The following is a 22896-nucleotide window of genomic DNA, read 5'->3' as shown; positions in this document are numbered from 1 at the left end:
TCTGTTAATTATACCGAGAACTAAATACTTTTATATTAACAATGATATACAAATCTATCCAAAATAACAATTAAAATAATAATTAAGAGTTTAATGCTAAGAAGAGCTCTTGCTTTTTTCTTCTAAAATGACTTGTAACTCCTGAATAATTCATGAATACTATTACTAGTAAAATGAGTGTTTATACCTCGTTGAGGAATCGTATGGTTGATTTTTCATCGTATTTAGAGCGGGAAAGTATTTCAAGTTGTTTCTTAATACCCTTTTCAATGAGTTCATAGAGTTTTGCCTCACTGAACTTGCAGTAATTGTTATAACATGGTTTACCCTCCAACGGTCTCAAATCATGAGCTACTCCATTATAATCTCTAAACACGCCTATAACATTTTATGCCCAGAATTTTATACAATGGTATACATAATGAGGTAAAATCAGTGAAAAATAAATGTCAAATGCTGGTGGATAAAAATATTAGAGGTAAAAAATTACCTGGAAAAGCGGTAACCTGATAAACTTTAGAGTAGCCATTAGAGTCGACATTTTCAACATTTTCAAAGTCCTCAACGCTGTACAGACGAAACTTCCTCTTTTCCAGCTCAGAATTATAATCAAAATCTGGAGGAGGCCAATCCGGAAATACATACCACCATCTAAACATTTAATGCAAAGTTATTCCCAGATATGTGTTAACTATACTAAGTTGACTGCATAATCAGTGGTGATAACGTGAATGTGTAGGTTATAGAAGGAACTGCCAGTGATAAAATACCTGCAAAGTAATCTTGCGATTAGCCAATCTTTAGTTTTTCTATTAGTAGAATAATGACCAACTTCAATAGTTTCCTCTTCATCTTCTTCATACTCCTTAGGGGTCGTTTCCGTATTAAAATAACCCTGAGATTGACTCAAATCCAATTGAGAAGTCGGAGTTAAACTATCCTCTAATCATTATGTAAAATATAATTAATATATAATTGTATTACTAATATATAAAGAATAAATGCATAAATTTGGATAAATAAATGGAACAATTGGTAGAAATGTGTAAGTTGGTACCCATTTGTGAATCTAATAATTGTGAGCTCATTTTTTCAAAGATCTAGCCAGATCAATTGACAAAAAATTATTTATACATTATTTTTATATTATTTGGTATATTGATTGTTAAATTAATTAATAAATACAAACTGTTGTATAAGTACTTGTGGGTATTATCACAATTATTATAAGATCATTTTAATTAAACTTATTATTTTAATTGGATTTATTACTTTAATTACTATAGAGAATTTTTTAAAAAAATTGTGTATAAAAATGTTGGTAAATATAACTTTTAGAACTATGGATGAGACTACTTTTAGTTACGATTTGGACTCTTCCAATACGGTAAGGAATGTTAAGTCTCTCATTGAGGTCAGAAATGGGATTCCAGCATCTCATCAAAGGTTAATCTTCAGAGGTCACCTGCTCAAGGATGACCACACCCTTGATTTTTATAATATTACAAGCGGCAACACCATACACATTGTTTCTAATAATCCTCAAAACACCGCCAATAATACTGGAGATAATACTTCTAATACTGAAAATACTCAAAATTATACTCAAAACGCTCAAAATGCAAATACCGAAAACACGGGAACTTACACTCAAAATACTCAAAATAATAATGGTAGTTATACCGGTGGAATGGGATATGGCATACCGATGGGAGTATATATGAGCCCAATATACGCTACCTTTACTGTACCTGATACAGATACTGGTAATGTGGACCCAAATAATACTAATACCGCAGGTGTTGATGATACCCCTCTCGTTAATAATTTGGGAACATTTGTTTCACGGGTTTTTACAACTGCCGTTAATTCCTTTATTTCCAACCTAGGCACTCCAAACACTAATACCTACACCTATACCAACACACCCAACCCTAATACTAACACTTATGCAAACACTGGTACAACGAATACTAACACAAGTGGTTACACCTTTTTTAGTACACCCAGTGGTAATTACAGAGTTTATACCAATAGTAATACGCAAAACAATACTAATACTAATAACACAAACGATAGTAATGTTAATACCAATAATACTGATACTACTAATGTTAATGCTAGTGATGTGCCAACCGCTGACATAAATACGGATTCTTTGTTTCATACTGTATCTGATCCTAATGCTAGAATGGAAGAGATGTTAATCAACGAATTTGAGAAGATTGAAAGATTAATAGGTGATGTTATCAACTCAATCATGCTACCCCCAAATGGTAACTCACATCAGAATATCTTGGATTGTAATAATATAGGCAACATGCTCAATGGGTTCTTATCAGCTATAGAATCAAGATTTTTGCAAGAAAATACTCAAAATTCAAGTGACTTGGTTAACAATGGTCATGCCGATGAAGGGAGTTTCATTCCAAGATTTGAGAATATTTTACTTCAACTAATTACGAATATTAGATCCACACTTGGCAATAACAGCGTGGAGATGAGAGAAAGTTACAGAGGATTAATAGAATTATTGTTCTTACTAATAAACTTGGTGATTCAAATGATATTACAGTTTTACTTACAACACTCAAACACATCTTCAAATCCCCCAAATCAATTTCTCACAGACTTTCAAGATCACACCAACAATACTAATAGTACAAATAACAATAGTTCCAGTACTAATACTGATGACAATACCACAAATGGTATAAATAATGAAGTAAATAACGGTATGGATGATAATGCTGAGGAACCAAAAAATCTTATGATGAAATATAAGACGAACCCAGAGTTTGAGAGTAAAATGGAACAAGTAAAGAAGGTCAAATTTTCAAATTCTTACCATATGTAATACACTAACACTACACCTAATACTATATACATTATATATTATATAATACGTTGTATAATATAATTTGTATAATAAATGTTGAGAATATTTGGAATTAATAAAATAAAAAAATCAACAATCGCTAATGTAATTTTTAATTAATAATTTACGTTAATTAATTCTGTTAATTTTTTATCAGATTGGAATAGTTTTAGGAGTAACAAATGCTATAATTTTTTACTATACTTATACAAATGTTAAGAAAAATCGACCTCAATTCTTACACATTGATCCTCCAACCGGTACCTCGACTTTCTCTACCTAAAATTTATCCTATTTTAGTCTAATTATTGAAAAAATTATTCGAACCTAATTATTCAATAGAATTAATAAAAATTAATAATTTTATAGAAAAACACAGAATCGCAATTTTTGACAATTTAGCTTCAACTTATGATTCCACTTTCAATAACGTTTTCGAAGTACCTTCCACCTATAATTACAGTTAATTAACTTTATTTAGTGTTATAATATAGTGATAATATGTATGATAGAGACATGGAATATCGAAGGCTAAGAAGATATTATTAAGGAGTGCTAGGGGTCATGTACTTGATGTCTGTTCGGGTACTTTGAATAATTTACCCTTTTATCGCAACATTGATTCTCTTACATGTATTGATAAATCACCAAATATGTGCCTAGAAATGGTCAAAAAAATAGGTACCTCCTTCACTGCTATCCCCCTATGGGCCAGTTTTACAGTTATTTAGTGATATTATATGAAATAGTATTGTTGTAGAGAAGGAAAGACCGGAATTCCCCGTTGTAATATTATGTGATGATGTGAAGAGCATTCCATTTGAGGACTGCAGTTTCAATACAGTTGTGAGTACACACTCACTGTGCTCAGTGGAGGACCCAGACGCTCTAATGAGTGAAGTTGACAGAGTCATGAAACCTTCAGCCAAGTTCCTCTCGGTCGAACGAGGCAAGATTTATTACTATCCAATCAGAAAATTGATGTACACACCTACTCTTCATATGTAATTAGCTAATTGTATATAATTAGTTAATACATCTTTTATAACAATTTGATCAGGGAATTGTTGCAATTATATCCAAATGATAATGTGCCTTGGAATTACGGTTACTTTGAACATCGTGATCCTATGTACTGTATTTACACATATTTTAGATTATATTAGTGTTAAAATGTGTTTAGTGACTTGGTGGATAAGAAATTGGAAATAAGCAAATTTGGAATATTTGGTTATGGCATAAACTATTCAATTCTGGCTCGAAAACGAGATAAAAGTCCTTCAAACTTCATACAAAACCCTCAAATCCTACCAAACGCACACATTTTCTATACTTACACTCCATCAATGGATGAATGTTAGTAGGACGTATTGGAATGTTTATTACGTTGGTACGATTCCATGAGGAATGAGAAAGTGGCAAAACCGATACAACCACCAACAGTAGCGAAAGGGCCATCTAAAGATTATGAGAATGATTCAACCAACTTTTAAGGCCAAGAAATGCACCAGTCGTACATCCAGCATATATTACATTATTAATATCATTATTGCCACTACTCTACACAATTATTATACTAAATATAGGTAAACTAATAGTAAACAAAGGGGAAATAAGGTAAATAAGGGCTAAATTAGGGGATAGAGAGGACAAACTTTGTTAATGAGGCATTCGAAAAGAGAGTAGAGAAATCCAAGTTTAGCAAAGCTTTTAATTGTAGATTTAACGTATGGTACAAAGTTTTTATACTGTTTTATGAACTCTTTCTTCACAGAAACCTCAGGTTCCACGCTAGTATTTGACATGTTTATACTATACAGAAAGGTTCCAACCAAACTCCCTATCACAATATTCAGTACTAATAAGAAGAGTAGTATTGATAAGGAGTTAAGTATACTTATCACAGGTGTATATAGCTATCTACGGGAGTCAAATTGAGAGAATAGAGGCTATTAATGGAATATTGGAAGATACCTAAAACTCCACTTCCAAGCCCTATCATGGAAGCACGTAATAAACAGCTTTCCTGAATATTCCGCTGTATTTTTGCGATTTTCTGTAACTGCAACTCATTCTCACTGAGATTCTGACCCAAAACTTGATAATTTATATACTTGTCAGATAAAAATACATTTAAATAATCATTTACCATTTTAAATTAATTAAATAGTTAAAAAAATTAAAATAAATTACATATTAAATATATAACAGCTAAGACAAAAAATATAAAAACAAAGTAAAGAATGGAAAAAATATGGTAGAATGGAATGTTGCGGAATATTGGAATAAAGTGTAAATAAAAGATAAAAATTACACATTAGTGAATAATCTGAGAATTTATTATTCTTTGGTGTAATTTTATCAGTTTGGGGGAAAATCAATCAAATTAAGAAGGCTAGGAATACTTTGTGTACTTCCAGTAGTACACATAAACCACGCCACATAGTCGTACACAGACAATTATTTCTCACATATTTTCAATATAAATTTTAATTTGTAAAGTCCATAATTTAATGTATAAATTAGACAATTTTAAATAAAATTCTGGTGTAAAAAAATCTCTTATCTTAACGCAACAATCCTGATTTTAGTGTAAAATTTCATGGTATTTGGCCAAAAAGAATTTTAATATGTTATTATATATTATTTTTTATCGCATCTTCCTGTTCACCCTGTCAATAGCATGTGACTGTACAGTATATAACAACTACAATATAAATGAAAAGAACAGTAGTATAATCGTCGACAAATCAAATAATCCAAATAAGTTACATTACTCCTTAAATAGCTCCAACTTCTCGCAAATTAGCCCAATTGAGGAGGACAATGTGGAGAATATAGTAAAATTCACGAGGCTGGTTTTGGAGGCTGAAACCATCCACCTGAAGCTCAGCAACATTTTATCGGACTACTACTTTCGCATATTTCTGGTCAATTTAGACTCAAATTGCAAGTCGAAGCCAAGAATTAATTCATGTCCCTCTCAAACTCATTATCTCTCACTCGATAAGAATAAAACAAAGAATGGCGCTACACCTTTTAGTCTTCTTAATACTCCAACTCCTAACAGTAATAAAACTGAAGTTGCTAAATGTCATGTGGACAGATGCAATTCCCGTGAGGTACCGCTCAGTATAATGGGTAACAGGAAGGAGAATTACGTATTAAGGTTTAGCGAAGGCTTGGTTGGTAGCACTGATGGGTTTGGGTTTAACAGAGACTTCCTGGTCAGGAGTAACTTGGTTCCAGACAACTGCGTTTTTGTGGATTTGTTGAGAAATCCTCCATCATACACTGGATATAATGGTCAAGATGACTGGTACCGCTTTACTACTATTTCTTCTACTTAGTTACTTAGCCCACTGGGACTTAGTTACATGCTTAACTATATGCTAATAGTATACATAATAATGATGGTATTAATTTTTTGTAGGAGATTGATGTATGACGAGATTGACAAATATGACAACATGAGTTGTAAGGAGAGTTTACATTTTTACAAGTTAATTTCTGGCATGCGTGGTGCAATTTCAGCTTTTTCAGCTTTAAACTACGAGTGTACAAATGCTTATGAAGCTTACGAAGACCAGACTGAGTTACCCTCATATCAGAGTAACTATCACTACTATAACAACAAGTTATCCAAACATAAGGATAGACTGGAGAATATCTATTACACGTACAAGTATATTTTATCGGCAGTGGTCAGGTTAAAGGGATACCTGGACAATTTTAACAGTAATTTACAGTTGGTAAATAATGACTTATATTTACATTTGAAAGATTTTTTAACATTTATCAATAAAAGTAATATCACCACTGATTCCAACGGCTCAAATCACAACAATTTACAAACAGAGTACCTTACTATCCATCAACTCAGTTAATTGGTTATTCGCCCGTTACAGGGTTATATTTATGTAATATCACATAATAATTTTGTAGATGTGGTAAAGAGATGGTTGAGAAGTTTGATAGATTAATAGAACTAGTGAATTGTGTCGAGTGTGAAAAGTGCAAATTGCATGGCAAATTAAAGTTATCAGCCATACAAACTTCTATTAAGGTTCGTTACGGTGCTTGCTCACCCTGCATCTAGTTATTTATTACTTAGCTTTAACCTACAGGGACTTAGTTATATCCCTACCCTAACCCAGTAGTATACCATAAAACCATCCTATCTCTTATACCCATTCACTATATTAATATTGTTCTTTAGATATTAATGACTGATGTGGATAAACTTGGCGAATTGGACTTGAATCGGAATGATTTGGTTGCTTTATTTCACGGATTAGACTACTTTGCTCAGTCAATTCTGATCATTGAGAGATTTGAACAACACAAGAAACGTAGAATAATGCTCTATCCTCTCAGGTTCCTGCTCGGATGCCTACTAGCCATTGTTGTAATATATAAACAAGAAATCCTATCACTACCCATTTTTAAACTGTAATATACTCTCAAAACTATACTAAGTATATATTAAATGTATAATAAGAGTAAAATGTGTATTGTATTAAGAGTATAGTGCGATGGATTGTCCTTTATTGTTTGCGATAATGGCTTTAATTTGATCATCGGTATTAGTGTTAACTCTAGTCATTGTCGGATTAGCCATATTCAAGCTCATAGTCATTATTCTAGTCCTTTTATTCAAGTCATACATTTCCAACTTACTGCCCACACTGCTACTACTACCCATACCATTACTACTCGCAGTATCCTCAGTGTTATGAGTAATTGAGATGAAATCAGCTAAATCAGAATAGGAGGAAAGTGGTAGAACATTGGTTTGGATTTGTTTCATAAATGAATCACAGGAGCCTAGAGAGTTTAGCATTCTAATATCCCAGAAGAGGATTGGATCTAAGCTTTTAGAAACTGCTTGGATAAAATGATTACTAATTCCGCACGAAAGTATTATTCGTTCAGTGGTTGGTTCGTAGGACCAAATTGGTGTATTTGGTGTTCTCACATCATATAAACTTAAACTCCCACTCATCACACCAGTCAGTAGTAAATCATTTCTAAAACATAATGATACTATTGGGCTTGATTCATCAAATATCATCACCTCCCTCATGTCTAAAGAATAACTTAGTTTAGAATGGGTATGAAGTACCTGTATTGGTGATTTGGAATAGACGTACAGTTTCATCCAGTGAACCCGTGACAACATTATCATCCTCATTATCAATACACATTATACCATCCTCATGTAATTTCTAAACAGCACAATATTAAGTATATTTATGTTAGAATTAACTAATCTAACTAAACAACTAATAATAGTGTTAATGAGTTACAAAAGTGGTAAAGTGTCTTCCTTGATCGAAATTAGTGGAATTTTCAGGTATGAACATGTGATTATGGAATATTTCTTCCTTATCATCATTGAGTAGTAAATTGTAGTCAATGATATGTAAATGACCAGAACTATCACACGTAAATAATAAATTACTTATCTCAATCCCACACATTAAACTCTCTCTGCACACATTTAAACTTAATTTATCCACATCGGAATCAATACTTTCAGTGTCACCATTAGTATTGGTAGTGTCAACATCAGTATTGCTGTTGAAGCGATTGAATTGGATGGAACCGGAAGTGAGAAAGTAATAGAAGTTATGAGGAAGAAATCCCAAATTGTTAAGTTTCTCAATTGTTTCCAGATTAAGTGATTTGAGTTTATTATCAGAGTGCAGTTCTGTAAGTTGGTACAAATGACCTCCAGAATGGGTTGGGAGTATTGCTCGGTTCAAGCGTAAGGATTCTGCAGACTCTGCTGACCTGGAAAAAATCGACTTTGAGAATAACTCAGAGTGTTTCTCAACGTAAATAAACCAAGGTGAACTATAGTACACATCATCCACATCAAACTCATTAAACACCAGTCTACAAAATATTAGAGTTAATATGGTGTTAACTATATTAAATAACATCGTAAGGGGTATATAATAGTATAATAAGTTCTTCAGGAGTGATATAACTAGGGAATAACTAATCTGTTGGTGTTGGCAAGAACCGTAACGGAATACTTTCTGGGATGTGGCGTATCGAAAAGTAATATTGGAGACTGACCGAATTCTCTAACTTGTACAGAAATAGCATGAGAGTCCATAGTCTTCAAGAGGTTTTGAATAGCAGAAGTAGTTCTCAACTTCCCAGCGTGAACACTTCCCAAATACGTCAACGGATGATACGTATTATTATGAATTATACTGTTCTAAAGAACTTTATTGGACCAGATTAAGAGTAATATTTACAATTTAGACTATATAACTAGTGTAAATAGTGTAAAATTGAGTTCCAGGTAGGGGAAAACTAGGTGTAACTAGGTAGTAGCGGGAATCACCCGACGTGACGGGATACCTGTCCACTTTGTTTATAACCGAATATCAAATCAATCCAATTAGTTAAATTTTTAGAAACGTAGTCTGATTCTAAAGCTGATCTCATGATTTTTAGGAACTGAGTTGGACTATTGTGGGCCCACTTGGGTAACTCTACGTCACCTAAACGACCATCCTGAGTAGTTATGTTCAGAGAATTCTTCAAAAATAACTCATTACTCTCGTAGAATTCCGGAATTAACTCGAAAAATGATGAATGTCCGTTCATCACATCTGAATAACAGATTACCTCCAGGTAGTGGATATTATTTATATAGGTAATTTAAGGTATAAAACTATTGTAAATAAGTGGGAAGAAATAACTAGGTAGTGAATAACTAAACTAAGTGGGCGGTAGCAAGCACCGTAACGGATACTTTCATAGGTATGTTGTATATTATTGAATGTTCTTGACGATGAATCAAATCTACCACCATAAAGCCTTAGTTGACATTCTGGTAATAAACGTATTAAAAAAAACACTATCAAAGCAGGTGTAGAGTAATGCGAGCCATATATATAATATCCCATATCCCATAAATCCTCATCTCCTCCTCTTACAATCTTCGTACTCTTAGTGTTACCACTGGAATCACGGTTATTCACATTCTTTCCACCACTGTTATCACGATTCTTCAGATTTTTACAATTCTTTACATTTTTCATGGAATTATCCAAACTTTTGTCCATACTATTCACTTGATTGGATAGAAAAAGATTGTACATTCTTTTTTTAATTAAATGAAGTCGTTCTATATTTAGTGATCCGATGGGTTTGGATAAGTCTCTGTAAACCCTATTATCACCGAGGTCAAGTGTTGAGGACGAATAATCAGTGAGAACCCAGGGGAAAACTGGGTAATGCGATATGTCATATCTACTACGGCCTGCGATACAGTTTAGAAAGTCCAAATATTGAAAGTTGGGCAGCAGTCCCATCCGCCATAATTCCGTCATCTCGTTACGAAATCCACGTGATTCAATTGCATAAAATGCTCTAAACAATTTTATAGAGTTATCCTGGGTTGTGAATACATAACTAAGGTATAATATTAGACTAATTATCTCTATTTCCATAACTGGATGATACTTTGGAACAATATCTTTGAGTGCGTTGACAAGTTTATCTCTGTCAATGCCTTGTTTAAATTCCAAGTAAATGCATCTGTACTGTTTCCTCTTAATTTTATCAGTGATTTCTTCGGGAAGAGAGACAACTTCCAGAGCCGTTAAACACTCTCCAGTACTAGTCAAACCACTATCTCTTTTAAAAATATGTAAAACACTGTCTAAATTAATCCTTTTAAATAATTTTCTGCTGAAATTCGGTGAGGGCTGGAAGTATAAGGCGCGGTCAGTTAAGGCACAAAATCCACCATGTCTGACCATCCGCTTCAAGCGCCAACAGTAAATCGATTCTTTCCCAACTCCTAATATTAGCTTTTCTCTATTTGGTATTATTCCCATCGATATCCCGCCAACTCCAGTGCCATATGGGATAGTGTTTGGGACTGGAATTGAATTCTGTATCGAGTTTAACAAAGAGTTAAAGATTATAAATTGTTGTTTTTGGAGCTCAGAAGTGGAATAAATAAATAGAAACGTGTAACAGGAAATGTTATCAACTTCCAAACTACTCAATCCTGCATCCCTTATATTACCTAAACCAGTATTAACCACAATACTAATAGGTATAAACTATTACTTTACCTAAATTAGTGATATTGCTGGTTGAGTTATTGATTGTGTAAGTTGTATATGGTGAGATGAATCTTGATTTTCCATTATATATTGATGTTGGAATTGATGTTACCTGCTTACTACACACCAATATTCCATTCTCATCCATAATCATCCCATTATTCATACTATTCACCGAGTTACTCACGATATTAAGCGAATTATTGCTAATATTATTATTGTTGTGATGTTGAATATGTGTAATATGCTGGAATTGTAATTTGAGTAATGGCATATCCAGAGAATCAGGTTCAAATATCAATGATTTTGTACCTATTCTTATTCTACCCTTATTATAAACATTTCTATTCACATTGCTTGTATGATTTGGGTTATTATTGGTAGAATTGAGATTATTGTTGTTGACGGTGGATTGATTGGGGAAATGAGTGAATAAAGTACAGGCGGCATCAGTAACATATTCCTCACCTTCTTCTAATAACACTAAATCGAAACTACGTACAGTAGATAACATTTCACTAACGCAATTAGTGAATTATATTTCACAAGGAATCATTTTAAATATTGAAATAAATAACAAATTATAAAATTTTAACAAATTATTGTACAAATTAAAAATGTGTAGAAAATTAAATATATAAACAGTTTATAGTGTTGTGAAAACACTTTTGAGTGGTTATTGTGGTCAAAATGTATTAAATGTTAAACTTATATAAAAATATTAAGTATATAAATGATAATTATTTAATTGTAAATAATGTTTTCTCTTTTAGGAATACATTTAAAAGATCAATTTCACACTTTAATTCCATAAATAACTCAACACATAACCTTCCTAAATCATTTTCTAATTTACCAATCCTAATTAACCATTGTAACACATTTTCCTTTAATTTAACTATAACTAACACCTTCAATCAATCTTATCCGAGATTCTTCTCAAATTTTAAAAACTCCAATTTGAGTACTGATGATCTCAATGAAAAGGTCTACAATACTAAAAATAAGGCCGAAAATGATTTAATTGAGGAATTGGAGGAGGAGTTGGAAATTGGAGAGGAAAGTTCAGGAATTGAGGAATTATTTGAAATTCCAGACTATCACCAGTACTTACTTACTAGAATCACAGAATCAAATGGCAGTAAAAGAAGTTTTTTACAGCATTTTTTACCTGTAGACTACGTTCAGCAAATGTTTATAACTGTTCACGACACCTTAAACTTGAGTTGGAGTACCACAATTTGTCTTATAACTTTGTTCTTTAAGGTGTTGTTGTTACCAGTTTGGTCAGCAGCTGAGCGTAGTCGGAGATTAAATGCTGTGATTGTTCCTGATGTTGTAAAGCTCCAAGAAAAGGCAAAACAGGCCTTTAGCACTAAAAATCATGAATTAGCACGTGAAACTCAGCTTAAGATATTCGAGTTAACAAAGAGAAATTCCTTTGTTAAAGGCGTTTTTACACAAACGGGAGCTACTATGGTCCAAGGATTAATGTTTGGAACTGTTTACGGTGGATTAAGATTATTTGCAATTGATCCTAAATCACGACCTGACTTCACCTATGAGCCTTGTCTCTGGCTTGATAGTCTTTGTCTTCCAGATCCTTATTACATTCTACCAACAATTTTTGGCTTTCTCATGACAATTGTTTTCGAACATAATATTTCTCTCACCATTCCAAACAATTTACAATCCACGCCAGGTAAATTCAGTCAATCACGCTGCTCACTTATTACACAGTTATTACTATAGTTAATTATTAATCACTGATATATGATGGATTAGACAGCAGATTGGAGAAGTTGAAGAACAGACAGAAGAATATGAAGATAATATCAAGGATAGGGATAATATTAATAACATTTTACGGGCTTTCGATGCCGAGCAGTGCCTTTTTCTACTTAATTCCAAGCTTCCTATTTCAGACCATTGTGAGATATTCATGCAATAAATTCAATATCGCAAGGCTTTTAAATATACCAATGACTCCCAAACGCAGTAATCAATAACATTTTATGTAACATACAGTATACAGTATATAGTATATACTATGTGTATGTATAGTATGTATGTATTTGTATAGTAGTAGGAGTATCACGGGGTATATTACATAGTATTAATATACAGTAAAACAACACAAATTAAAGGGTAAATAAGATTAGAGATTAGTGGGATTAATGAGCATATTGAGATTATTTGGTACGTATACAACGTTTTTGGAGTTGGAGAGCGTTTCTGCGATTTCCTTAGCGGCTTCCAATTTCCTAACCTCTAGCATTCCTGAGCCATGAGTTTGAACGGCCTTAGAGATGAGATTCGCAGCTTCAGCTTCTCCTTCTGCTCTGATTATAGCGGCAATCTTCTCCTGTTCAGATTTGGCCACTATAAATTTAACACGTTCAGATTCCTGCTGTGCAACTTGTTTCTCCTCAATAGCCTTTGAAAAGTCTTTACCGTAACTCAAATGTGTAATTGCGACATCGTCAAGTTTAATATCAAATTGCATTGCACGAGCTGTGATGGCCTCTCTAATGTCCTTAGACACTTTATCTCTCTGAGTTAAAAGCGATTCTGCGTTATATTTAGCCACTACAGCCTTCAAAACTTCATTTCCAATTGAAGGCAAAACACGCTCATCAAAGTCTGGACCAAGTTTCTGATGGATTCTAGGCAAATGTTCAGCCAATGGTCTGTACAATAGCCTTAAGCTAATGCTAACCATTTGTAAATCCTGAGTACCAGTTGTGGTATTAATCACCTTAGGTTTAGCTCTAATGTCATATAAATAAGGAACTTGGAACCAGGGCACATAAAAGTGGGAGCCTTCCCCGAATGTTTTCTTGCTTACACCACCGGCAAAACGGTTAAACATCACTGCACGTTCACCGCCATCAACGTCAAATAAGCAAAGGTATGGAAGGGCCACACTAGCAGCGCCTAAACCTGCCAATTTACTCATACGGCCCATAAACTGAGACATTCTATGGCCAACTTAATCCTTCTAATAAAGGTATTAAATTACAAGTAAAATATAGAAATTTAAATAAAAAATATAATTTTTAAAATTTTAATAAATTGTAGAATTATATTTCCAATGTTGTGGTTCCAACAATTTGCAAAGTAATAAAATCCAAAATAAGGTATAAAATTGTTTAAAAAGATTAAAAAAATTAAAACTCTGATCCTGCCTGGATTTCATTCCCTTCTCCCTCCTCTCCTTCATCTATTCATACTCATTATACTCTAGTTAACTACTACAACTATAGACTTAACTGTATACTTAACTATATAGCTGTTAATCTACTATTATTATACCGATTGTGGCTGTAACATCGTCATCCATTTGTACGGTAGGTAGTTCATTTGGTAGTAAAGATACAAAGAAGTTTGGTATAAGTTGTGCCGCTGCACATACGATGATCATGGGTACTAGGCCTTTAAAATTATGGCTTTGGATCCCAAACAGGTGTGTAAGTCCTGAGGAGATGTATGTGCTAATGTCCATTCCCAGGAACTGGACAGTCCACAGAAACGAGTACATACTACTCTCAATTCCTCTTGGACACAGTCTCGTAGCCATGACGTAAATGGGAAATGAGTTCATCTCCCCAATGAACTGGATCAGAGAGGTGTCAGTAATTGCAAAGGCTTTGTCTGGTATGCCCAAAATCACATTCCACCTCTTTACCAATACAATGCTCAGTGAGCAAAATGCCGCTACTAAGTATGTAGTCCAGACAAACAATTTCCGGATACTGATATTCCTGAAGAATAAAAGGTAACAGTAGATTCCAAATAGGCTTGCAACAGCTTGTAAAGCCGAAAAACGACCAAAAATCTCAGGCTGAAAGTGCAACCGCTCAGTCATAAAATAAAACATCGCTGTACCAGCACTCGGTACTATCTACACCAAATATTATATTAACTGTGTATAAAGTCTAGGGGTGAACACCCCTTAGGTTAAATAATTAGAAGTCGTATGAGGGTACCATTGAGATGAAGAGGAATATGGACGGATTTTTGATTTCAGGTTTTGAAGCGAAGGAGACTAATCGATTATACTGTTCCTTTATGGTCAAGTAATACCCAAACGGCTTCTCTTGAATGAAAAATGATGTAAAAAATACACAAAACGGTAAACTCGACGATATCATAAATATTTCCTAATCCACATACACACTGCCAACTATATACTTGACTACGGCATTAACTATTTACTTGACTAAACTGTTAACTATATGCTATGCTAAGCTAACACTACAATAAGCTTGGAGATTACCCGTTTTTTAATGATCATCATGAGGATGGAGGAGAGGTATGACATGGCTGCGAAGGTTAATTTACGAAATGTATAAAATGTTGAAATTGTTTTCGTCACCTGATCCGTACTCTGTTTATAGGCACACTCAATCACCAGTGCCTCTCCAATCACACTACACAACTAAAGAATTATTGCACTGCGTAAATAATTTTAGTTAATACTGTATAATAGTATAACTGTATAACAGGGTAGTGGGATACGGCGGATCCGAGAGAGCAGAGTGCGAAGAGTAAAGTTGTGAGGATAATGGAATAGCTTTCATTTAAGAGTCCGAGGATGAACATTGAGGAAAAGCAAATGAAGGATCCGATAGCCAAATAACTTTTCCTCCGACTACCAAAAATCGGTACAGAATCACTCATAAACGCCAACAATAACTTAGAATTCAAGGGCAACCTTATCAAACCCAAAATAAACGTCAACAACGCTACAAATCAATCAATTTACAATACATAAAAATTTACATAAATTAATCAATTTTACATCAGATTCGTCACAAATGAATTTTTTTGAGTAAAATTTGAGTAAATTTTGAGTGAAATTTGAGTAAAAACTTGGTAAGATATACCTGGAGAGATTTTGAAATCGTCTTTATAGAGGTATAGAGTGGGAAGATAAGTTAAAACTTCAACGCCATGGAGCATGGCTACGATGCAAGAGATGAGCTCATTCCTGGACGAAAAATGCCCTGATGAGTAGAGCAGAGACTCGTCGAAACTTAGCAAACCCTGAAAAGCGTTATGCTGCTCATCCTTGATAAGCTTCGGATTCGCCAGTAACACACTGTCAGTCTCGTTCACTATATTATTCAGCACTAAATTAATTCCATTAGCTACTAATTATACTGAATTAATTATTGCTAATACTGTGCTAATAATAAGAATAATGTGTAGAAAAATGGGCTGGAAACGTACTTTTTAGGAATACGATAAAAAAGTTGGAAAATTTAATTTAAAAAAGTTACGATATTGAATTAAACATTTTAGTAGTAAATTTTAAAGAAATTCCACAAATTTATATTTTTTTCGTTCATAATCAACAGTGATTGAACTAGTGCATTATATTGCATCCTTCCGTGGCAGGTATCATCAACAGCCAGTCCACACACTTTGGCTAATTCCGCTCCAATCCAATGGTTAAAATTATTATAAACAGTTTAAAACAAAAATTTATAAATTAATCAAAGTATACGTCACTTAACGGCGGTATAGTTTTACAAATTCCCCAACAACTAGCACATAATAATATTATTATATTAGTATAATTAAAACCGATGATACTACTAAAAACCACGTCGATCCCGTCATACCCTATGAAATTCATTATTTAAATTATATTAATTATTTATACTAATTATTCTATTAACTATTGTATTGAGAGATTACATTTCCCAAGAGTGGTTTGAACAGGTTTTTAATTTTGGCTAATTGGCCTTCTTGTGAGACTTTGACTCCACTTGAGTTTGAAACTACTTGAAAGCTTGAACCAGCAGTGCTTGGCCTATGTTCAGCGGCGCCTCTCTTTGTTCTCCTCACTGTAACAGTTTCTTCTACTGGAATTTTTGGCATTCTTAGCCTTAAATCTTTGGAATTTGACTTTACTTGTTCATATAAATCTTCCAAGGGACTGACAACCTTGTTGATTTGCTCCATCAACTTCTTGTCGTTTAAAGCGGAAATCTTCTCATCAGCATCTGGCGACAACAACAAATGCTCCACAAACTCATACAACCCATGCATCGAACGCTGCGGACCAATCACCAAATTATACATCGAATCAAACTCACTACAACAACAATAGAATGCGTAAATATGTGAATAATTAGGTAACATAACTATGTAGTATGATTACTTGAGTGAGAGTAGATTGGATCGAACGAGTGTTTTAACTTTTTGTTCATCGAGTTCGGGAACTAATTTCCCATTTTTAGTTTTAAAGAGTCCCAAGTGTTCAAACTGTGCATACGCCGCGGTTAAAAGCTCATCATCAATTTCATGTTGTACATTTTTAGTTGCGGGTTGACCCGGTGAATTGGATACCAGAGATTTCAGCCTTCTCTTTAAACCTCCAAATACCCCTTCAGACCCATCAGTCTCACCGGGGGCATCTGCACTGCCAAGTCCAGCACCAGGATTAATAGGCGCTGGGGGACTGGGAACCACATTACCTTGTCCAGAGTTTCCAGTGCCTGGATTACTTGGAGCCTGGGGACCCGGTAGTGGAGTTAAACCCGAAGTAGCAGTTCTAGGAGTATGTTGATCCACATTAACACCTCCTGGTGATGCTCTATCCAATAACCTTAACCCATTCACAGGGGTGGAATCTGGACCACTGGGTCTAGACTGACCAGATGTACCGGGTTCCCGTCTAGGAGGCTGTTTACGTGCTGGAGCCGGTTCGTTAGGTCTAGTGGGAGCTGGATCAGCAGGAGAATTAATTTGTAATAGAGATTTAATTCTTTGAATCAAAGATGGATGCCCATGAACTGCGGCTATTTCTCTATCCTGATCATCTACATACTGTATCAGCGCATGTGCTGGAGGTCCAGCATTTCCACCACCACCAGGTACCACACCCGTATTACCAGTACCGGACCCACTACGAGTACCACTACTGGCAGTGGACTCCTGAGGTTTAACATGTGCTAGTGAAGAAACTAAATTAATTTTATTCTCAAATCCTTCCTCAAATAACTCAAACAGCTTCGGTAACAAAGTGTTAAACTCCCTCAGCAACTCCACCATTGGCTCATACGCCTTCATCAATTCTTTAGTCTACACATAAATTATATTATATATTATTAAATGTATAAATTAACTATGTAACTGAGGGTTACCGCTTGATTGATGAAGTCTTCTTCATTGAGTGAGAGTGTGACGTGGTTATTGTTGAGCTCAGTGCTGGAGAGAAAGTCTTGTTGGTTATTTGCGACACCGCAGAGTGCCGTGGTTAAAACTGAGTATCTTTTTTCCAGTAACTTCTTCACAGTGTCTGAAACTAGAGCCGTTTCAGCGTCTTTGAATAATTCAGTTAACTTTGTTACTACTGGTACAGACTTGTCATAAACCGTTTGAACAGTTTTGTTTGGCGCTTTTTTACTAAACTGTGCCAAGTGTTTGGACAACAATTTGTATGAAAAGTCGCCACTGTTGTACAATTGATTCAGTGAGTTCTCAGTCACACACGCGTTGTTCACGTAGTATCTGTTCACCAGGCCTAGTAACTCGGGGTTCACAGGGGCACCAGTGTTCCCCGCGTTAGCTGGGTTAGAATTTGTTTGACATATGTTCGTGGTCGTAGTATTTAAAACATCGCATAAAGATTGTTTATTTGGTGTTTCAGGACGTGATAGTTCAATTTCATTCACCTCATCCAAACTCCTCTCCAACTCTCTCAACACGCTCATTAACACATTTTTCACTCCATCGTCTTTGTTTGCAGGAGTAGTGGGTGGAGTATTAGGTGGTGAAGTATTAGGTGTTGCCTGAGGAGTATTCGGAGCTGCATCTGGAGCTCTTGGGCTAGATGGTAACACAGTAGGAAGTGTTACTGGATTAGGAGTTGGCGGTGGAGTTGCATTGGTAGAACTAGTGTTAGGAAGAGGATTGATTGGGACTTGTTTGGTTTGTGATCTAACAGTTGTTTCAGCACCGGCTAGTTGAGGAACACTGGGTCTAATAGTAGTTTCATCAGGTGTTAAAGGATGTATTAATGAAGCACTTGCTCTTGAAGGTAATTCTTCAACCCTAGGAACTGATGGTAACAAGTTACCAGCACTACCTCCATGATTCAACCGTGTACCAGTAGGATTATTCATGGAACCACTGCCACCAGTATTCAAAACGGTCGTACTAGTTACCTGTGGTTCGGCCGGAGCTCTAGAACCAGTAGACCGATCTCCAGTAGCAGAAGCACCGCCAGAATTCAAAGCATTTTCAGAAGTAGCGCCTTTTGTGACAGTAGTACCACCAGAACCGTCTCCATTCGTATCAGTTACTTGTCTTTGATCTGGGTTGGGTAATTCTGATCCCTTACCAGAGGGACTTAATGCTGCTTCTGGGCCGGGTAATTGTGATCTTGAATCAGTCTGGCCTTCTTCTTGAGCTGGCCTGGATAACTCTCCAGGTTGACCCGGGGGACCCTCGCTACCTCTTTCAGCAGCGGGTCTCTTAGCTCCAAGCTCTCCAGTAACTCTATTATCTTCACTATTAACCCCTTCTTCTCTTTGTTCAACTTTTTCAGGTGGTGGCTGGATAACTGATCCAGGTTCTGGTTTACCGGCTTTTCCACCTCCACCTGATCCACCGGCTTCAACTGAGGCTTCTTCTGTATGACCATCTGATCCTTCTGTACGTTTAGCATTTTGACTTACCAAATCACCTTCACGTTCTGGTAAGGCATTTTTAACCTCTTTGCTCTCCTGAGTAGTTTGTTTTTTGGTCCCCTCAGTAGAGTGTTCTCCTTGATCACTAACAGTGTGTTCTTGATTTTCCTTAGGAGGAAGTTCTAACTCTTTTTCTTGTTTTTTCTCGGAAAGATCTCCTTTTGCAGGATCGGCAACCCTATCATTAACTTCCTGTACCTGTGACTCTTGTTGTTGTTGTTCTTGTACTTGTGACTCTTGTTGTTGTTGTTCTAATTGATTTTCTTGTCCTTCAAGAGGTTTTTGAGTTTTTAAATTACTGTCCGGTCCTTTGACCTCTGTATGTTGATCAGCGGATTGTAGGACTTGATGTGTATCATTATTAGCGAGGGTGAGTTCGGCCAGATTCCTGAGCGAGAGTACTGTAGTGAATTTGCCCGATATAAACAAAAGTATGATAAACTTGTACGAAACCATTTTCTTGAGAGTTAATTTTAATAAATCAAAGTTGGTTTGAGGAACATTTTGAATCTCAAATGTGCATTTAAATCAACACATATGTGAATGTGTAAGTGAATGTGTATAGTCTGAATAACAGCCTATGTTAAATCTTTTTTTATTAAAATATCCTAAAATATTTTAGTTAAATCTTGCACATTTGAACAACACATAAAAACTTTTAAAAATAACTGAAAACGTCGTTTAGCACCTAATCGCATTGCCACTTGATGTTGTTTTTACCTTTCTCCTATTGTTCACTTTATCTTCTACAATTCCTTTTTTTATTTAAATTTATTTATTTATTTTTGCCAATTAAATTATTTACTCCTACACACCCAAATCTCACCTACGTCTTACTCCCCTTTCACTCATCCCTCCTACACATTATTTATACACGGTCATTTTTTTAATTATTATATAATTTTTAAATTGAAAAAATTATTTTAAAATTATTAATTTGTGAAAATTTGCTGAAAAATTTTGAAAATTTGAGTTCGAATTTATTGGCAAGGCAGGCCTTGACAAAGTTTTCTGATGTAAGTATTATCGTCGTATTCCTCTGGTACAATGTTCTTGTATTCAATTTTACATTTTGGACATGAAACTTCTTCCGTTTCCTTATCACATAAACAATTCGGACATATTAATCTCGCCACTATATAATCTACCAAATTCATTAGTCTAATATCATAGTGAGTTATTATATAACTATGGAAAAATGGTGTAAAATAATGCCTAGATCCCCGTCATCTTCTAAATCTTGTAGGAATTTTTGATCACCAATTGATACTCCATCAATTATCACTTGCGGTAACACAACTAAACAATTTTAAACTCAAATGTGCACAATTATACAACTTGTACACTAGTTGATAGTGTGAATAGTGTGTTGGTTACCTGAATCGTTACCGGAATCATCTTTGAATAATCTTAAGATGCCTTCGGATTTCCAATTCTCAAACAGTTCATAATCTTTCCAATCTACTCCATTATATACTACTCTTAACTACTATACTATTATACCTAGACTAAATATATAGTATTTGGTATATAGCTAAGGTTTTAGTATATGTTAGGGTTATATTTCGGTTCCCCTGCATGGGACTATCTGGGCCTTGTCAAGCACAACTTTAGGGCACAGTTATTCAGTGCGGATAGCTAATTTATTTTATTTATCAATTTTCTGGTGCTTAACAATGTTAAATCTGTTGATTTCTGTTGACATTTTTAAAAAATAAAATTTTCGAATTTTTTCGATTTTGGCCCGGACCCAAAAGTGACAATTAGGTTTTGAAAAAAATCGATTTTTTTCGACTATTGTGAAAATTAAATTAATTAATCCCAAATCATTCCAAACATCATTTTAGACATCAAACTACTTAAATTTAAGAAAAAAAGTTAGTTTTAACTATAGAAAATTTGGGTTCCTTATGGATCCTCAGGTTCACTTGAAGTGTTATTATACAGTGTTATTTATCTATTAGACAGAAAATTTCAAATTATTACCACAAATTAACCTTAAATTAACCTAAATAATTCTAAATTATCCTAAATTGAGTTAAATAAACTAGATTTCTGAACTAAAAAATTCTAGAACCTTCCCTTAAATTTACAAAATAAATATAAAGTTCCTTAATTATAACTTTAGAATACTCTTAAAACTCTTATCTAAACATCCACGATTCGATTTTTTAATATTTTTTGTACTTATTGCTATAGCTATGTGATTGACCTGGCCCAGATAATCCCAGACCAGTGACCCATTTATACCCCTAACTAACTACATAATACCCTTAGTATACCTATTATACCTAAGAATAGATAACTTAACAGTGTATGAATGACCTGTAGCATTGGAGAGATCTTTATTGGCATCAACAATGTAATAAACCAAGCCTTTACAATCTAACAAATGTTGAGCTCTTGCAGATTCAAATAATTGTTTCTTCAATCCTCCAAGAGAACTTGTCAACAACACAACCTCCGCCAACATCTCTTAACACATAAATAAGATCATTTATAGCGGTACCTGGATATGATACTCCCGACTCATCATCCTCAGCATCCTCCACTAAGGTATATTATTATGCAGTAAATTATATATATTAAATAGTGTAGAGAGGGTAAAATACCGTTTTGGGTTGAAGGATCGGTATTTTGGGAACTTTCTTCAAAATCATCTAAAAATTTTAAAAACCCTCAAAAATTACCCATTCTCACATTAAATCAATAAAAAATCATAAATTTGTCAAATATTATAAATTTATAAAATAATGTAAATTTCTGAATATTTTAAAGGTAAAATAATGAAAATGTGTAAGAATACAGTGGTAAAATGAGTAAAAATGGATATATCTAAATTGGATAAAACATAAAAAATCCCCCGAATCTTCCAAAAATTAAATTAATTCTATCATAAATAAATAATTAAACTGTTAAATTATTGAAAAAATGATGAAAATGTTGTGTAAGAGTGGAGTAATTCTGGTATAGTATGATTGACTAATACTCCTTTTGGAAGGTTAAAATTTTCTAAAATTTATTTTAGGTGAGAATCCGTTGAAATAAGTGTAAAAAGTAAAGAATTAAAATTTGTGTATGACAATGTGTAGTGAGTGATGTGTGTCCATTGTAAGGTGAGGTTGGGAATCCACTTGTAAATGTCATTTCTAGGCGGATTCGCGGTTAATAGGCATGGGCCCGTGTATAATAATAATAATTTGGTATGGGGAGT

At 34.3% G+C, this 22896-nt stretch overlaps 11 protein-coding genes across 11 annotated transcripts; 4 read left to right on the top strand and 7 right to left on the bottom strand.

Annotated features, from left to right (window-relative positions):
- Positions 1-53: 53 nt before the first annotated feature.
- TpMuguga_03g00415 (uncharacterized protein) lies at positions 54-1188 on the bottom strand. Its single transcript, XM_758342.2, has 5 exons — positions 1058-1188; positions 771-942; positions 491-651; positions 188-378; positions 54-141 (listed from the first exon to the last, which is right to left on the bottom strand). Exons 1-5 carry the CDS (start codon positions 1086-1088, stop codon positions 97-99), a joined length of 600 nt encoding a protein of 199 aa, XP_763435.2. The 5' UTR covers positions 1089-1188; the 3' UTR covers positions 54-96.
- Positions 1189-1253: 65 nt separating this feature from the next.
- TpMuguga_03g00414 (Ubiquitin family protein) lies at positions 1254-2886 on the top strand. Its single transcript, XM_758341.2, has one exon. The coding sequence runs from the start codon at positions 1316-1318 to the stop codon at positions 2855-2857; it is 1542 nt and encodes a 513-aa protein (XP_763434.1). The 5' UTR covers positions 1254-1315; the 3' UTR covers positions 2858-2886.
- Positions 2887-2906: 20 nt separating this feature from the next.
- On the top strand, positions 2907-4330 carry TpMuguga_03g00413 (Methyltransferase domain protein). The gene is made up of 7 exons (XM_061305690.1): positions 2907-2983; positions 3036-3138; positions 3248-3318; positions 3391-3559; positions 3639-3861; positions 3939-4010; positions 4062-4330. The coding sequence occupies exons 1-7, from the start codon at positions 2933-2935 to the stop codon at positions 4237-4239; spliced, it is 867 nt and encodes a 288-aa protein (XP_061161781.1). The 5' UTR covers positions 2907-2932; the 3' UTR covers positions 4240-4330.
- Positions 4027-5099, bottom strand: tim22 (Tim17/Tim22/Tim23/Pmp24 family protein). The gene is made up of 4 exons (XM_061305689.1): positions 4853-5099; positions 4534-4718; positions 4366-4438; positions 4027-4336 (listed from the first exon to the last, which is right to left on the bottom strand). The coding sequence occupies exons 1-4, from the start codon at positions 5028-5030 to the stop codon at positions 4236-4238; spliced, it is 537 nt and encodes a 178-aa protein (XP_061161782.1). The 5' UTR covers positions 5031-5099; the 3' UTR covers positions 4027-4235.
- Positions 5100-5342: 243 nt separating this feature from the next.
- AERO1 (Endoplasmic Reticulum Oxidoreductin 1 (ERO1) family protein) lies at positions 5343-7350 on the top strand. Its single transcript, XM_758338.2, has 4 exons — positions 5343-6197; positions 6312-6737; positions 6824-6944; positions 7098-7350. The coding sequence occupies exons 1-4, from the start codon at positions 5509-5511 to the stop codon at positions 7332-7334; spliced, it is 1473 nt and encodes a 490-aa protein (XP_763431.1). The 5' UTR covers positions 5343-5508; the 3' UTR covers positions 7335-7350.
- Positions 7351-7380: 30 nt separating this feature from the next.
- lvsA (Beige/BEACH domain protein) lies at positions 7381-11593 on the bottom strand. The gene is made up of 8 exons (XM_061305899.1): positions 10987-11593; positions 10367-10937; positions 9654-10273; positions 9257-9510; positions 8923-9110; positions 8188-8779; positions 8004-8106; positions 7381-7966 (listed from the first exon to the last, which is right to left on the bottom strand). Exons 1-8 carry the CDS (start codon positions 11489-11491, stop codon positions 7398-7400), a joined length of 3402 nt encoding a protein of 1133 aa, XP_061161780.1. The 5' UTR covers positions 11492-11593; the 3' UTR covers positions 7381-7397.
- Positions 11594-11676: 83 nt separating this feature from the next.
- On the top strand, positions 11677-13011 carry TpMuguga_03g00408 (60Kd inner membrane family protein; the record flags this gene model as incomplete). The annotated part of the gene is made up of 2 exons (XM_758335.2): positions 11677-12679; positions 12763-13011. The coding sequence occupies 2 exons, from the start codon at positions 11677-11679 to the stop codon at positions 12984-12986; spliced, it is 1227 nt and encodes a 408-aa protein (XP_763428.1). The 3' UTR covers positions 12987-13011.
- A 105-nt stretch (positions 13012-13116) lies between these two features.
- Positions 13117-14065, bottom strand: PHB4 (prohibitin-4). The gene has a single exon (XM_758334.2). The coding sequence runs from the start codon at positions 13955-13957 to the stop codon at positions 13136-13138; it is 822 nt and encodes a 273-aa protein (XP_763427.1). The 5' UTR covers positions 13958-14065; the 3' UTR covers positions 13117-13135.
- Positions 14066-14147: 82 nt separating this feature from the next.
- Positions 14148-16465, bottom strand: TpMuguga_03g02695 (BT1 family protein; the record flags this gene model as incomplete). Its single annotated transcript, XM_061305900.1, has 7 exons — positions 16213-16465; positions 15867-16112; positions 15499-15725; positions 15257-15418; positions 14967-15140; positions 14293-14881; positions 14148-14200 (listed from the first exon to the last, which is right to left on the bottom strand). Coding segments are annotated over exons 1-7 (1452 nt in total). The 5' UTR covers positions 16214-16465.
- Positions 16466-16539: 74 nt separating this feature from the next.
- TpMuguga_03g02405 (putative integral membrane protein) lies at positions 16540-20153 on the bottom strand. The gene is made up of 4 exons (XM_061305870.1): positions 18135-20153; positions 17150-18072; positions 16684-17083; positions 16540-16608 (listed from the first exon to the last, which is right to left on the bottom strand). The coding sequence occupies exons 1-4, from the start codon at positions 20136-20138 to the stop codon at positions 16549-16551; spliced, it is 3387 nt and encodes a 1128-aa protein (XP_061161778.1). The 5' UTR covers positions 20139-20153; the 3' UTR covers positions 16540-16548.
- Positions 20154-20583: 430 nt separating this feature from the next.
- On the bottom strand, positions 20584-22615 carry TpMuguga_03g00404 (uncharacterized protein). Its single transcript, XM_061305688.1, has 7 exons — positions 22373-22615; positions 22295-22342; positions 22192-22233; positions 22008-22157; positions 21060-21143; positions 20898-20981; positions 20584-20826 (listed from the first exon to the last, which is right to left on the bottom strand). Exons 1-7 carry the CDS (start codon positions 22374-22376, stop codon positions 20663-20665), a joined length of 576 nt encoding a protein of 191 aa, XP_061161020.1. The 5' UTR covers positions 22377-22615; the 3' UTR covers positions 20584-20662.
- Between the last annotated feature and the right edge of the window lie 281 nt (positions 22616-22896).

The sequence above is a fragment of the Theileria parva genome, assembly GCF_000165365.1.
Source record: "Theileria parva strain Muguga chromosome 3 map unlocalized ctg_530, whole genome shotgun sequence".
NCBI lineage: Eukaryota > Apicomplexa > Aconoidasida > Piroplasmida > Theileriidae > Theileria > Theileria parva.
This window is presented reverse-complemented; position numbering and strand designations above follow the sequence as displayed.

Bases quoted from the DNA above. Each gene is read 5' to 3' on its own strand.
- TpMuguga_03g00415 (XM_758342.2), bottom strand. From the start codon at position 1,088: ATGAGCTCACAATTATTAGATTCACAAATGG. The intron at 652-770 runs GTATTTTATCAC...TTAAATGTTTAG, and splicing joins ATCGCAAGATTACTTTGCAG to ATGGTGGTATGTATTTCCGG. The intron at 379-490 runs GTAATTTTTTAC...AAAATGTTATAG, and splicing joins TCAGGTTACCGCTTTTCCAG to GCGTGTTTAGAGATTATAAT.
- TpMuguga_03g00414 (XM_758341.2), top strand. From the start codon at position 1,316: ATGTTGGTAAATATAACTTTTAGAACTATGGATGAGACTACTTTTAGT.
- TpMuguga_03g00413 (XM_061305690.1), top strand. From the start codon at position 2,933: ATGTTGAGAATATTTGGAATTAATAAAATAAAAAAATCAACAATCGCT. The intron at 2,984-3,035 runs GTAATTTTTAAT...ATTTTTTATCAG, and splicing joins AAAAATCAACAATCGCTAAT to ATTGGAATAGTTTTAGGAGT. The intron at 3,862-3,938 runs GTACACACCTAC...CAATTTGATCAG, and splicing joins TATCCAATCAGAAAATTGAT to GGAATTGTTGCAATTATATC.
- tim22 (XM_061305689.1), bottom strand. From the start codon at position 5,030: ATGGTAAATGATTATTTAAATGTATTTTTATCTGACAAGTATATAAAT. The intron at 4,719-4,852 runs GTATCTTCCAAT...ATATTGTGATAG, and splicing joins GCTTGGAAGTGGAGTTTTAG to GGAGTTTGGTTGGAACCTTT. The intron at 4,439-4,533 runs GTTTGTCCTCTC...ATAATTGTGTAG, and splicing joins TCGAATGCCTCATTAACAAA to AGTAGTGGCAATAATGATAT.
- AERO1 (XM_758338.2), top strand. From the start codon at position 5,509: ATGTTATTATATATTATTTTTTATCGCATCTTCCTGTTCACCCTGTCA. The intron at 6,198-6,311 runs GTACCGCTTTAC...AATTTTTTGTAG, and splicing joins TATAATGGTCAAGATGACTG to GAGATTGATGTATGACGAGA. The intron at 6,738-6,823 runs GTACCTTACTAT...ATAATTTTGTAG, and splicing joins CACAACAATTTACAAACAGA to ATGTGGTAAAGAGATGGTTG.
- lvsA (XM_061305899.1), bottom strand. From the start codon at position 11,491: ATGTTATCTACTGTACGTAGTTTCGATTTAGTGTTATTAGAAGAAGGT. The intron at 8,780-8,922 runs GTATTCCGTTAC...AATATTTTGTAG, and splicing joins GATACGCCACATCCCAGAAA to ACTGGTGTTTAATGAGTTTG. The intron at 8,107-8,187 runs GTAACTCATTAA...TGTGCTGTTTAG, and splicing joins GAAGACACTTTACCACTTTT to AAATTACATGAGGATGGTAT.
- PHB4 (XM_758334.2), bottom strand. From the start codon at position 13,957: ATGTCTCAGTTTATGGGCCGTATGAGTAAATTGGCAGGTTTAGGCGCT.
- TpMuguga_03g02405 (XM_061305870.1), bottom strand. From the start codon at position 20,138: ATGGTTTCGTACAAGTTTATCATACTTTTGTTTATATCGGGCAAATTC. The intron at 18,073-18,134 runs GTAACCCTCAGT...ATTTATGTGTAG, and splicing joins AAGACTTCATCAATCAAGCG to ACTAAAGAATTGATGAAGGC. The intron at 17,084-17,149 runs GTAATCATACTA...TTGTTGTTGTAG, and splicing joins TCCAATCTACTCTCACTCAA to TGAGTTTGATTCGATGTATA.
- TpMuguga_03g00404 (XM_061305688.1), bottom strand. The intron at 22,234-22,294 runs GTATTTTACCCT...AATATACCTTAG, and splicing joins CGATCCTTCAACCCAAAACG to TGGAGGATGCTGAGGATGAT. The intron at 22,158-22,191 runs GTACCGCTATAA...TTATGTGTTAAG, and splicing joins GTCGGGAGTATCATATCCAG to AGATGTTGGCGGAGGTTGTG.